The sequence below is a fragment of the Scardinius erythrophthalmus genome (assembly GCF_964197995.2).
Source record: "Scardinius erythrophthalmus genome assembly, chromosome: 4".
Lineage (NCBI taxonomy): Eukaryota > Metazoa > Chordata > Actinopteri > Cypriniformes > Leuciscidae > Scardinius > Scardinius erythrophthalmus.
Window position 1 is genome coordinate 50,786,393 of NC_138224.1, and position 12,389 is coordinate 50,798,781.

A 12,389-nucleotide genomic window follows, 5' to 3' on the forward strand; every position below is an offset into this window, starting at 1 on the left:
GATAGACTTGTGTTTATGCATATCTAAAAACCCTAGATTACTAACAAAAAACAGTCATGGTTATTGATACATCAATGCTCTCTTTATCTGAGACTGTATCTGAAACACACAGTGAACATTCAACAACATATGAACTGCACAACACACATAAGATCAGATGATTAATTGCCAGTGAATGAATCCCTCCAGTTGAGACTGAGAGACTCAGAACAGAGAGAGCTCCGCCTCTAGATTCTGATTGGACGACACACTTGTGACACCGATGTTCTGATGTGTCAGTAGATTATTGGGATTCATAAATTTTGGGGCATCTCGCCCGGAGGGCGGGGTTACGTCCTGCGTCACATCTCTAATGCGGGTTCTCGTCGACCAGGGTCAGCGCGCACACAGGCAGGCACAGAACTAGCTAGCGAACCTAGGTCTTAAATCTAATAAGTTATGTTTTTTACAACACGTTTTTTGATGGAAAAGTGATGTTTAATTTCCATAGTCTTTGTTTAGTGAACGAAAGCGAAATCAGGAATTGCGGTCTTTCAGTTTGTTTATCGTTGCCTAGCTACCAAGGGTTGTACAAGATGTTTTTTTTTATTGCATTACAATATAAATCAATGCAATGGAAATAACACAAAACAATGAACATGAACATGTGGGGATACAGAGAAAATGAAAGTAAATAATAACAGTAAATAAAATACAATTACAATTTACATAAAACTTGTTCTATAATACAGGATGTTTTCAAAGCTTTTTTATTGGAGGGGATTTTTTGAAGTGAAGACAATAATAACTAAATCATAAGCAAAAATTTTGCAACTAGGTTTGAATTTAAGGTATCTTGCTTTGTGGATGTGGTATTTTCCCATCATACAGAAAAAGTTTAATATATCATCTAGCTTTTTATTTTCAGAGCCATCAGAGTGAAAAATAACCTTACTGACAGAAATATTACATAACTGATGAAATGCAAGAAATATGGAAGCTGAAATTTGAAGCCAAAATTGTTTAGTATAAGAACATAAGTAAAATAAGTGTAAAATAGATTCTTCCTCCTCTTGGCAAAAAGAGCATAGTGGGGAAATATTACTGTAAAATTTACTTAGATATTTATTACAAGGGTAATAACGGTGAATATTTTTAAAATGGATTTCTTCTATTTTATTATGAAACAAAAATTAGTTTGGCACTGTCCATACCTTATGAAAAGTGATATTTGGGAAAAACGCTAACCATTTCGGTTGTACAAGATGTGCTGTAGCCTTAATTACAATGGCCAAGTCGCGTTTCATATTAACAGATGAATAGGCTTCGCTCAGTTTATTAAATACATCCAACCTGAAATGTCTCTTACAAACTATGATGGGACAATGAATCAATACACTGACATGGCAATGCTAGACAGATAGTCTACTTTGTTTGCACAGTCCTACCGTGATTTTCAGGTTGGATGTATTTAATAAACTGAGCGAAGCCTATTCATCTGTTAATATGAAACGCGACTTGGCCATTGTAAATAATTAAGGCTACAGCACATCTTGTACAACCCTTGGTAGCTAGGTAACGATAAACAAACTGAAAGACCGCAATTCCTGATTTCGCTTTCGTTCACTAAACAAAGACTATGGAAATTAAACATCACTTTTCCATCAAAAAACGTGTTGTAAAAAACATAACTTATTAGATTTAAGACCTAGGTTCGCTAGCTAGTTCTGTGCCTGCCTGTGTGCGCGCTGACCCTGGTCGACGAGAACCCGCATGAGAGATGTGACGCAGAACGTAACCCCGCCCCCCGGGCGAGATGCCCCAAAATTTATGAGTCCCCGAATATTATTATTCTTCATAATCTAGTCATTTTTTTTAGATAGAACGAGTGATGTATGATCAACGATGTTTGAAATGTAGCGCTCAGACTCAATAATATTACTAGTAATTCATTACATTTATATAGTGCTTTTCTGGGTACTCTTTACATAGATTCTATCTCCTTAACCACCACCAGTGTGCAGCTCCACCTGGACGATGCGGCGGCAGCCATAGTGCGCCACACACACACACACCTCTTACTGGTGGAGAGGAGACAGAGTGAATCAGTATATGGGGATGATTAGGAGGCCATGATGGCCAGGATGCCGGGGTTACTCCCCTACTCTTTTTCCGAAGGACATCCAGAGAGTCAAGAGCTCGGTTTAACGTCTCATCTGAAGGACGGTGCTCTTTGACAGTATAGTGTCCCCGTCACTACACTGGGGCATTAGGACCCACACAGACCCCAGGGTGAGCACCCCCTGCTGGCCTCACTAACACCTCTTCCAGCAGCAACCAGGTTTACCCAGGAGTCTCCCATCCAGACACTGACCAGACTCAGCCCTGCTCAGCTTCAGTGGGAGAGCAGTCTTGGGCTACAGGGGGATATGGCCAAGATCCTGAAATTATCATGATTATTACTTTACTACTGTATGGATGATGGGAATAGCACACACACACGCTCACACTCAGAGAAGTGTAACATCAGTTCCCAGTCTTGAGAAGCACTGCTTCCTCTTCCTCATTATAGGCTCCCTCATATGATTCACCATCCCGTCAGCAGCCCTTTATAGTGTGTGTGTGTTCAGGGGAAGTGACGTCACACTCACGGCCTAACTAGTGACCGTGGCCCCACAGACGAGCCCTTAAGCTCCTTCAGACGAGGCAGTGTTCTGGGAGAGAAGTGAATGAGCACACCTTACACACACACACACACACACACACACACACACACACACACACGCACCTCTCTCCACCAGCTGCCTCCAGCGTTTGGCCCACTCGCTCAGCTGCTGAGAGTAGCTCTTCTCGATGCGCGCTCGCTCATGAAGGCAGTTCATCATGTCGTTGCACAGCCGGTTCCCGTCGTCCACGCGCTTCACCACACGCTTGTAGTTCCCCACCTGACACACACACACACACACACACACACACACACACAGAGGCGTTACACACACGCTAGCGGCTAACGGGACACACCGCGTGCGCCGGGTAGAAAGACACGTACCTCCCAGAAGCTGTCGCTGGAGACGTCCACCAGAGAGTCGTGGAAGTCCGACATGCTGGAACGACAACGTTAGAAACATTACTCTCATCACTGATCTCAAACACATTTACACACAATACAGGGACAAACACCGACGAGATCAAACCACAATGTGTCTTCCCCATTTTACCTGTTCTGGGTTCCATTTTTTTACAATTTAGTTTTAATGATTAGGCTAAATTAAATAATACATTAAATTATATTAAAAATAAAATATAACTACTTTAATTTATAAAAGTTTAACAAACATTGCATTTTAGCGCCATTTTAGCGTTTTCCCCCATTTTAATATTTCTGAATTCCATTTTAATGGATTAATTAAGTTTTAATATTCAAAAACTATGTCAAGTCAAAATAATTCATAAAACTTAAAAAAAAAATGTTTAAAAACTTTAAATTAGTTTAAACAATTATTATATTTATAATTTATAAAAAAAAATATTAGTGCACAATAAAATGTGTTGACTTAATTTAAGAATTTATTATCTAATGAGCATTTATTATCAAAAATTATGGTAATCAAATTAAGGCATAAAACATTAACAATTTAATTGATCTTTTAAAATGTAATCAACTGAAAATTTTGCAATTCTTTAAATGTTTATCAAGCAAAGTGCGGCACAGCGGAGGCTTACAGTTTAAGCTATAACAAAACTTAGATTATCTCTTGAATATCTCACACTCAAAGTCATCATGAGAGGAAAGTTGCACTAGTCATTTCTCCTCTATTGTGCCGTATATCCGAGTGGAACAAGAACAAATGTGGGCGGGGCTTGATTGTGTCCGTGGGAACTGATTGGACGGTTGTGGTTTGCTATTGGTAATACTGATAATAATAATGCAGCCCTCCTTTTAATGGTGTTACTTATTAAACTGTGCGAATCCCAGAGCTCTGCATACAGAACTGGAAATATGAACCGAAAACACAACTGTGTGTGTGTGTGTGTGTGTGTGTATTGAGTTTCAGTTGTTTCATCTGAAGCTGAAGTTCAGATCACTGTGAGCGACACACACTCTTTCCAGGGAAGTGATGGAAATTCCTGCCATTCCTCCAGCGGCGTTCCTGATCCGCTTTATCACACACACACACACACACACACACACACACACACACACACACACACACACACAAAGTAAACTCATACTTTCCACGATTAATGACTCAAACAATATTACATAATAAGATTATTTCACAGTGGGAAAGAGGAAGATGGAAACTTCTAGACGCTGAGCTCTTAAAGGGACACACACACACACACACACACACACACACACACACACACACACACACACACACACACACACACACACACACACACACACACGTCTTCTGCTGTCGAGAATTACACAACAGTGATTGTTCTTCAGCTGATTTAAACACATCCGTGTGTTCGAGTCTCCGCATGTTTCTTACGTGAGGTCAGAGGAATGTCACATTCCCAAGATGCTTATCAGCACTTGATACACATTTATTATTAAAACCATATTTATGGATTCAACACAATACGTTAGAGAAGAAACACACGAACCCGCTGACTTTACTCTGAAATCTGTCGATTGGTGACGCGCCGAAACTCCGGCAACCGAGCCGTTACTAGGTGTTAACTGGGTGTAAACCAGATCTTCTGCTGATTGAGAGAGGAGATACTGCAGTAGATCGACTGTATTTTACTGTCATGAGTGAATATACTGAAGAGAAATCCACACAAGTATTAACACAGGCTTGCAGTGTTTATAAAGAGGTCCAGCAGGGGGCGCTGTGGGAGCGGCAGAAACTAGGGCTGAACGATACATCGAATTTTCATCGTCATCGCGATATGAACTCGCGCGATGAACACAGCACAACAGACAGGCCTGACACGATGAATAATGCCTGGTTCAGATTACAAGATTTTTGTGTCTGCCGATAGTCACGGTGTCAGATTACACGATTTTGACTCCTAAAATCTTGTCTTGTCGTGGACAAGAAACATGTCAGACTACACGCTGCTTTGCTTTCCGACCAGTCATTCGCGTGCCGTCACACGCACACATTCACTCGCACGCACACACACACACACACACGCTGTCCCTCGCTCACTCACTCGCGCTCACTCACACACACACACTCGCTCACTCGCACACACACACTCGCTGTCCCTCGCTCACTCACTCGCGCTCACTCGCACACACACACACTCGCGCTCACTCGCACACACACACACTCGCGCACACACACTCACTGTCCCTCGCTCTCACTCACTCGCGCACACACACACACTCGCACACTCACACACTCACTGTTGCTCGCACTCACTCACTCGCTCACTCACATACTCAACCCGTCGTGGAGGACCGTTAAAAAATTAAACATGCTAGTCTTTCTGTCGTGATGTTGTGAAGCATCGCAGACGCGACGTAGGTTGTCGCCCACTACACACTATACGAGATGAAACGATCGAATCTTGCTAAAATCGTGTAATCTGAACCAGGCAGGTAATAAAAGTTTGACCTATCACACAAAGAACCTATTAAAGCACTAAGACATGGGAACAGTATAGCTGACATTCACATTTAAATATTTATCGCAAGTCATATCGTCATCGCAATATTAAACAATGTTATCGCACATCGCAGCTTTTCCTCATATCGTGCAGCCCTAGCAGAAACAGCGGTTTCCACGGTAACGGCTCATAAACGCTGCTTTATTAGGAAAGATTACATGAAAATAACATCAAAACGTTTCTAAAGACCGTCAGTTCCCTTCAAACACACATTCATGTAAAACACCCGCGCCGCGTCTCGACTGTGAAACGGTCCGTGTTCATGTTTATTCACCGATGGCAAAGCCTTCTGGAAAATCTATGAGTGGCATCTATTAGTGAATTGAGACGCAGATGAAATGAACTTTTATTGACAACAGTATCATGCAAAAACCTCATTAATAGTCTACTCCTATTAAAGTCTTCGGTGATTATAAAAGGAGCGCTCTTTACTTTCTGTGTTACTCAGTCACAATCTGAAGAACAGGTTTTGTTTTTCATGAGACTTTGTGCCTTTTCTCTCTACTTTCCCCCATATATTAGCGATTGGAAATAGCTAATGAGTCCATTAGTGCTCCTCCGCCGCCATCTACTGGTTGTAGTGGCAATTATTTTTAGTTATTTTTTTTAAGTGTTTGTTTGCTAGGAAGTGTTGGTTTTCCTTCATCGTTAAACTTTTCGTTTTACAAATCATCACATTAAACTTCACATTAATAATTAGGATCATATTTGGCTAGAGTTTGAAGTGCTGGAATAAGTGTGAAGCACTTTAAAAAGTCCTTGAATTTCACTCCCACACTTTGCATGAACCCTATAATGAGTAATGTACAAACTACAAACGTTAGCCTGTTTCAGCGCTGCTACAAGGCCATGATCCAATCACACGTTTAATGATGTTCTCTTGATAGTTTCATGAAGCCTAAAAGACTATTGACTATTGACAGAACTATTTTTTGACCTAATTTCCTAATCGGGTCGATAATGATAACATTAAAGTTGAACATATATCATCCGGTATTGATATATCCCTATATGTTTTATTCAACCTGTTCTTCAATATTTAATGTAGCCTATGTCACGAAAACAAGTTATTACAGCCACAGTTTATGTTTCAATTAACTGGAGAAAAAAAATTATTTTGTTATTAAAAAAAAATGTTTACAAAAACTGCCTTATGTGCGATATAGAGGTTTATGAAAAGAGCCTACTGACAGTTTTCACTAAAAAAATATATAATTATTTCGGTGCATCACTATCTTGGTCTATGTGATTATCAATATCTATATCTCTGTCTAATCGTCTGTGTGTCAGAGTAATGGCGTGTGTGTGTGTGAGAGAGAGAGAGAGAGAGAAACTGCTGGTCAATCACAGCTATGGCTTCATTGTGTTCAGTGAGCGTCATGTGAGCTTCACACTCCAACAACAACAACAACAACTCACTGATGCGGTTCCACACACACACACACACACACACACACCTGTGTGACTGCTGAACACAGGAGAGGAAGTTACTGGACCCTACTGACCTTCACGGTATGAAACGACACCTCTCGAAGACTCGTGATCGAGAGCTTTAGTGCCTGATCACGGCTTCAGTGAAGTGTGTTTCTCCCACAGGGATGTAATCAAGTGTTATACGAGCATGAACCAGACCAACACACACACACTGTCGACTTATGAATGGAGTCACTTCCAGAGCCGACTGCTGCGCTCTGTTATGTGCTGGAGTATGATTCACGACTCAACCAATGCACATCAAAACACACACACACAGCTCATATCAGTCCTCAGAGTCTCAACACTGAGTCGAACACGAGGTTTCACACACCAGAGTCATACACACACACTCAGCAGTGACGACTGCATTCATTCTGATGGGTGTGCTGACGAGTGACTGACAGCTGAGTGGACTGATGCAGCTCAAACACACACACACACACACACACACACACACAGCATCTGATGTTTTTCAGCGTCACACATCATGAACACACACACACTGAAGCAGCTGGACACGCATGATTAATAACCAACGGCCCTCTTATACTAAATTAAATATTACTAATCTAATGACTGACTTCACTCAACTATGATTTTTTTTTGACAGTCCTATTATGCCCTTTTACGAAGTCTTGATTTAGTTTTTGGGATGTACTAGAAAATGTTTTCATGCTTGATTGTTCAAAAACCGCATTATCCTCCACATATTGTCCATTATTGCAGCTCCTCTCCCCCAGTCTGGCCGACAGAAGCCCCTCCTTCAGGAATACTGCGCTGTGATTGGTTGGCAGTGTGCTGTGATTGGCAGTGGAATGTCCCACCCCCTTCATAACCACGAGCTCTACTCTAGTGTAAATATTAACCATGGATCAATTTCAAACCGAATCGAGCCGATTCAGACCCTGACAATGTTCCCGAACGAGACGATTGTGCTGAACGGATTCGGAGAGTTGTGTGTTTGTAGTTTTCTCATACATTTAGATACGATGTCATCCACCATTTAATCGTGATATTTCTCAGAGAACTAAGGTAAAACAAACAGTAATCAACCACAAAACCATGGTTATTATTCCTAAGGAGCGGAATTTTCCAGATAAACGTTGAGGTTATAGTATTCAGAAAGTGTTTAAAATTAATGTTAATTAATTAACCTTATTTCGGAAAAAAATATGTATGGTAGTCAATGGCGAGAGACAACTTATCTTTTTATTCCGTCTGAACTGTGCCCTGAATTACACATATGATGTTTGTCAATTTAAAAGGTTATTATGAAAGTCAAGAAAGTCGCAGTTTGTCATAAAACAGAAGAGTAACGTTTAGTTTTATGTGAAAATCGCTCAATAAACTACATCTCTCGTGTGCAATCTGGCTCAAAACACTAAAGCATGACGCCATAATGTTACGATTATAAGGTAAGACTATAGATAAAATGTCAGACGTCAGCTTCAGTAAAGTTAGCTTCATTCATTGAGAGAAAAGGTATGACGTCGCATGTGCGCCTTCTGGGTTTGTAGTCTTTGTAATTACGTATTTTCAGTCTTATGGTGCGTTCACACCGGACGCGTTTAGCGCGTCAGGCGCGAGTCATTTCAATGTTAAGTCAATGCAAAGACGCGTTACGCGCGTAAAAAATTCCTGCGGCGCGAATGAGGTGTTTAGCGCAGCGCGGTAGACGCGAATTCGCCTCATTCGCGCGTCAAGTTCGCGCGAATGACGCGAATTGAGCGTCTGGCGCGTTAAGCGCGTTACGCGCGAATGATTTTATTAGTGCTATTTCTGCATTCACGCGTTTGACGCGAATTCGCGTCTGCCGCCCGAGTTGAAAAATCTGAACTTCTGCGTCAATTCATTTTGTATTGAATGCTATTTATTCCATATCTATTCTAGATTATATGAAACATTATTAATCTAATGTAAAGACAACAAACACAATTTAGTGTATTAAAAAAAATCACAGGACAGGTTTCATTTTTGAAGGCTGCAGCTCCATTTATTATCAAAACAAAAATAAATCACAGATTAGGTGCGGGCGAGGGTGAACCTCACGCCGGGCTGTACAGCGCAGCTCGTCAGGCAGCGACCACCACTCGAGGCCGAGGCTTATACGGCCTACGCTTTCCTCGTCAGCGTCCTCACCGTTAGGTCCACCAAACCTACCTCCTGGAGCAAATTGTGAAACCCCTGAAACCCTCCGGAGGGTTTGGTGGACCCGAGTACAGCCACGATGTCCCCTACGCTGCTGTTTCTGCTCTCCAGAGCATATACGAGCGGTGACTCTCTCGATTAATGCTAATGCTAATGCTCGATAAACATCTAAAAAAAGATGGCCGCCAACAGGTTTCGAACTGACGCGCGTAAATTTCGATTCAAACTTTAGATTTTACGCGCGTCAATTTCGCTCTTGACACGCGAATGCACACAAAGTGGTCAAGCGTATAACTAGATGTGGCAGGCGCGAATTTGACGCGCTGTTCGCGTTCGGTGTGAACGCACAGTTATACCTCAGCAGTTTTACATCAAGCTGCGACTTTCTTGACTTTAAAATGTATCTTTTAAAGTCCCCATGAAATCAAAATTGACCCTATTTACTTTGTTAGCGCATATTACTAGTCTTGTGGTGAACAATTAATCCGTGCAAGAAAATATTTAAAAAAACATTTTTTTACCATGGTAATCTTTAATCAAAATCTGAAAATGCCCCTCCCCTCTGCATTGGAGGACCTTCTCTGATGACGTAGGTTTGAGGAATTGGTTTGGACAACGCGTAACCACTCCCCTCAAACCGTTAGTCTGTTATGAGCAGAGATGGAGAGGAGGAGCGCTAGAGTAAAACCCTGCCCTCTGTTCAATATTCCGTTTCACTGGGAAATACGTCACAACACTGGAGAAAAGTTGTTTGCAACTTCCGGTTCACGGGGACTTTAAATTGACAAACACCATATGTGTAATTCAGGGCACAATTCAAATGAGATCAAAATATTTGTTGTCTCTCGCCATTGACTACCATACAATATTTTTCCGAAATAAGGACCCATGGTGGTCGACCGGAAGGGGAGGGGCTTAGGCTCTCTGTTGTTTAAATGAGGGACATTATGACTTCATAAGATCTGGAACAAAGCTTGTTGTAGTCCAAACAAGCCGTTCGTTGTAGTTCTTAAAAAGTGGATTCTGTTAAATATAATATCTCCCTTTGACTGAAATATTATTAAATATAATCTCCCTTTGACTGAAATATTGTTAAATATAATATCTCCCTTTGACTGAAATATTATTAAATATAATATCTCCCTTTGACTGAAATATTGTTAAATATAATATCTCCCTTTGACTGAAATATTGTTAAATATAATATCTCCCTTTGAAATGGACGGTTAGGGTTAGGGTTCGGGTTAAGGTTCGGCTATCCTCAAACAGCAACATTACACACACTCAATACAGTTGAAAAAGTGGAAAAGCGTAATAGGACACATTTAAGTTGTTTGTACAAACACAAAACGGCTTGACTAAACAATGTTTTTCATGAGTCATGAGTGAGTGACATGACAGAGCAGGAAATGATGTCACGGCGAGGTCAGGTCATGTGGTGCGGCTTTCAGTTTATTTATTTTATTATTTTTAAGAAATTTGATTTAGTTATTTGTAACTTCAAGTTAAACCAAATGAAAATGACAGCTGTTGCCTTTGTGACGCGAATCTTTTTTAGCCTATATCTTAAAACGTAATCTGAAAAAAGCATCTGAAAGAGTTACAACACATTCATCTATTCTCACGTTTGCTTCGTATTTCTTTACAGATTTATATTAAAATGATATTACCGACTAGCTCTAATCTGATACATATGACAATAAAGCATAAAGATATTAAGATATTATAAACAATGACAATAATTAAAAAAAAAAAAAACGGGCTGTGAAGTTTGATTATAAATATGAAACCTGTATAAACTAAAATGTGGTCATTAATTGATTGGATTTAAAGTCATAAACACTTTCGGTTGCACTTTATTTTAAGGTGTCATTGTAATTATGCATAATTTACTGTTATTGCTATAGTAAACATGTAACATTTTTTTACACGTTTACCATATTTATGAAGCTTGTTTATACCAGCGATCTCACTGTAATCAAACACGCTGATGACTCGGCTTTAATTAAACTATTCAACCCATGTTGAGTACATTAGAAGTCTTGAACAACGGTTTGAACATTGAACTTTGAGAAGAGAAAGGAATTATGCTGAATTACACATGAACAAGTTATTATAGTAGGTATAAAGGTAGAGCAAGATGCACATTTTAAATATTTAGGTATAATTATTGATGACAAACTCTCATTCCAGGAAAAAGTGGACCATACACACAAGAACACAAGACAGCGTTTAGGACTGTTCTCAGATCAGTGATTGAAACTACAGGGTGGGCCATTTATATGGATACACCGTGTAATAACATGGGAATGGTTGGTGATATTAAAGTCCTGTTTGTGGCACATTAGTATATGTCATGGTCACCACCCATCTTGAGGAGTTTGCCCCCTCACATATACTAATGTGCCACAAACAGGACTTTAATATCACCAACCATTCCCATGTTATTACACGGTGTATCCATATAAAATACAGGCCCATCCTGTATTTTAACTTATAATAGCGTTTCAACAGTGAGACAGAAGAGACAGGTGAGACAGAGCGGTATAAGGTGTCTGAATGTGTGTATGCATAAGCTTGTGTGTGTGTATTTATGCAGATATATATTGTATTCATGTGTTTTAATCATTTTTCTGATAGAGTTAAACGTGTGCCCCGTGTGTGTGTTATTATGTGGTGTGTATAATGTGCTTGTACAGTGTTGTCTGATGTTTTTTTTATGCCAGTGTTAAAGGTGAATTTCTGTCCAGTAAATCTAATAAAGTCAAGCAAACAAACAAACAACGTGTAACAAGAACACTAAATTGAAGTGTCACCACATGTTTTCCCATTTCTAACTCCCGCTAATAAAAGGGTTTTCATGTACTTTACATCAATGACAACTAGATGAAAAAGTTTGTAGACAAACTTTAAGTAGGCATGAAAAAGGCTTGCCAGAAAGTATGAAGAATGTTTAAAAGCTTGAAGTTTGAAGGTTTTTAGTTTTAATTAGTTTAAGTTTTAAAAGTTTGTAGAAGTTTGAAGGTTTTCAGTTTAGAAATATTAGAAAGAAAGAAAGCTTAAATGAGTCTTGATTGATTAGAAATAGTACATAGAATGGCAGCTGATAGAGTCTAATGAGCCTCTCCAACTGTCAAGGGATGGATAGATAGATA

At 40.0% G+C, this 12,389-nt stretch overlaps 1 protein-coding gene across 4 annotated transcripts in view; it reads right to left on the minus strand.

Annotated features, from left to right (window-relative positions):
• Positions 1–12,389, minus strand: part of pacsin2 (protein kinase C and casein kinase substrate in neurons 2) — a 28,015-nt gene that overhangs the window by 14,471 nt on the left and 1,155 nt on the right. For all 4 annotated transcript variants that reach the window (XM_081364073.1, XM_081364072.1, XM_081364071.1 and 1 more), the window contains exons 2-3: positions 3,029–3,083; positions 2,768–2,924 (exon numbers count right to left, since the gene is read on the minus strand). In XM_081364073.1, the coding sequence (XP_081220199.1) occupies positions 2,768–2,924; positions 3,029–3,082 (211 nt within the window). In that variant the 5' untranslated portion in view covers position 3,083. The remainder of the gene's footprint in view (positions 1–2,767; positions 2,925–3,028; positions 3,084–12,389) is intronic.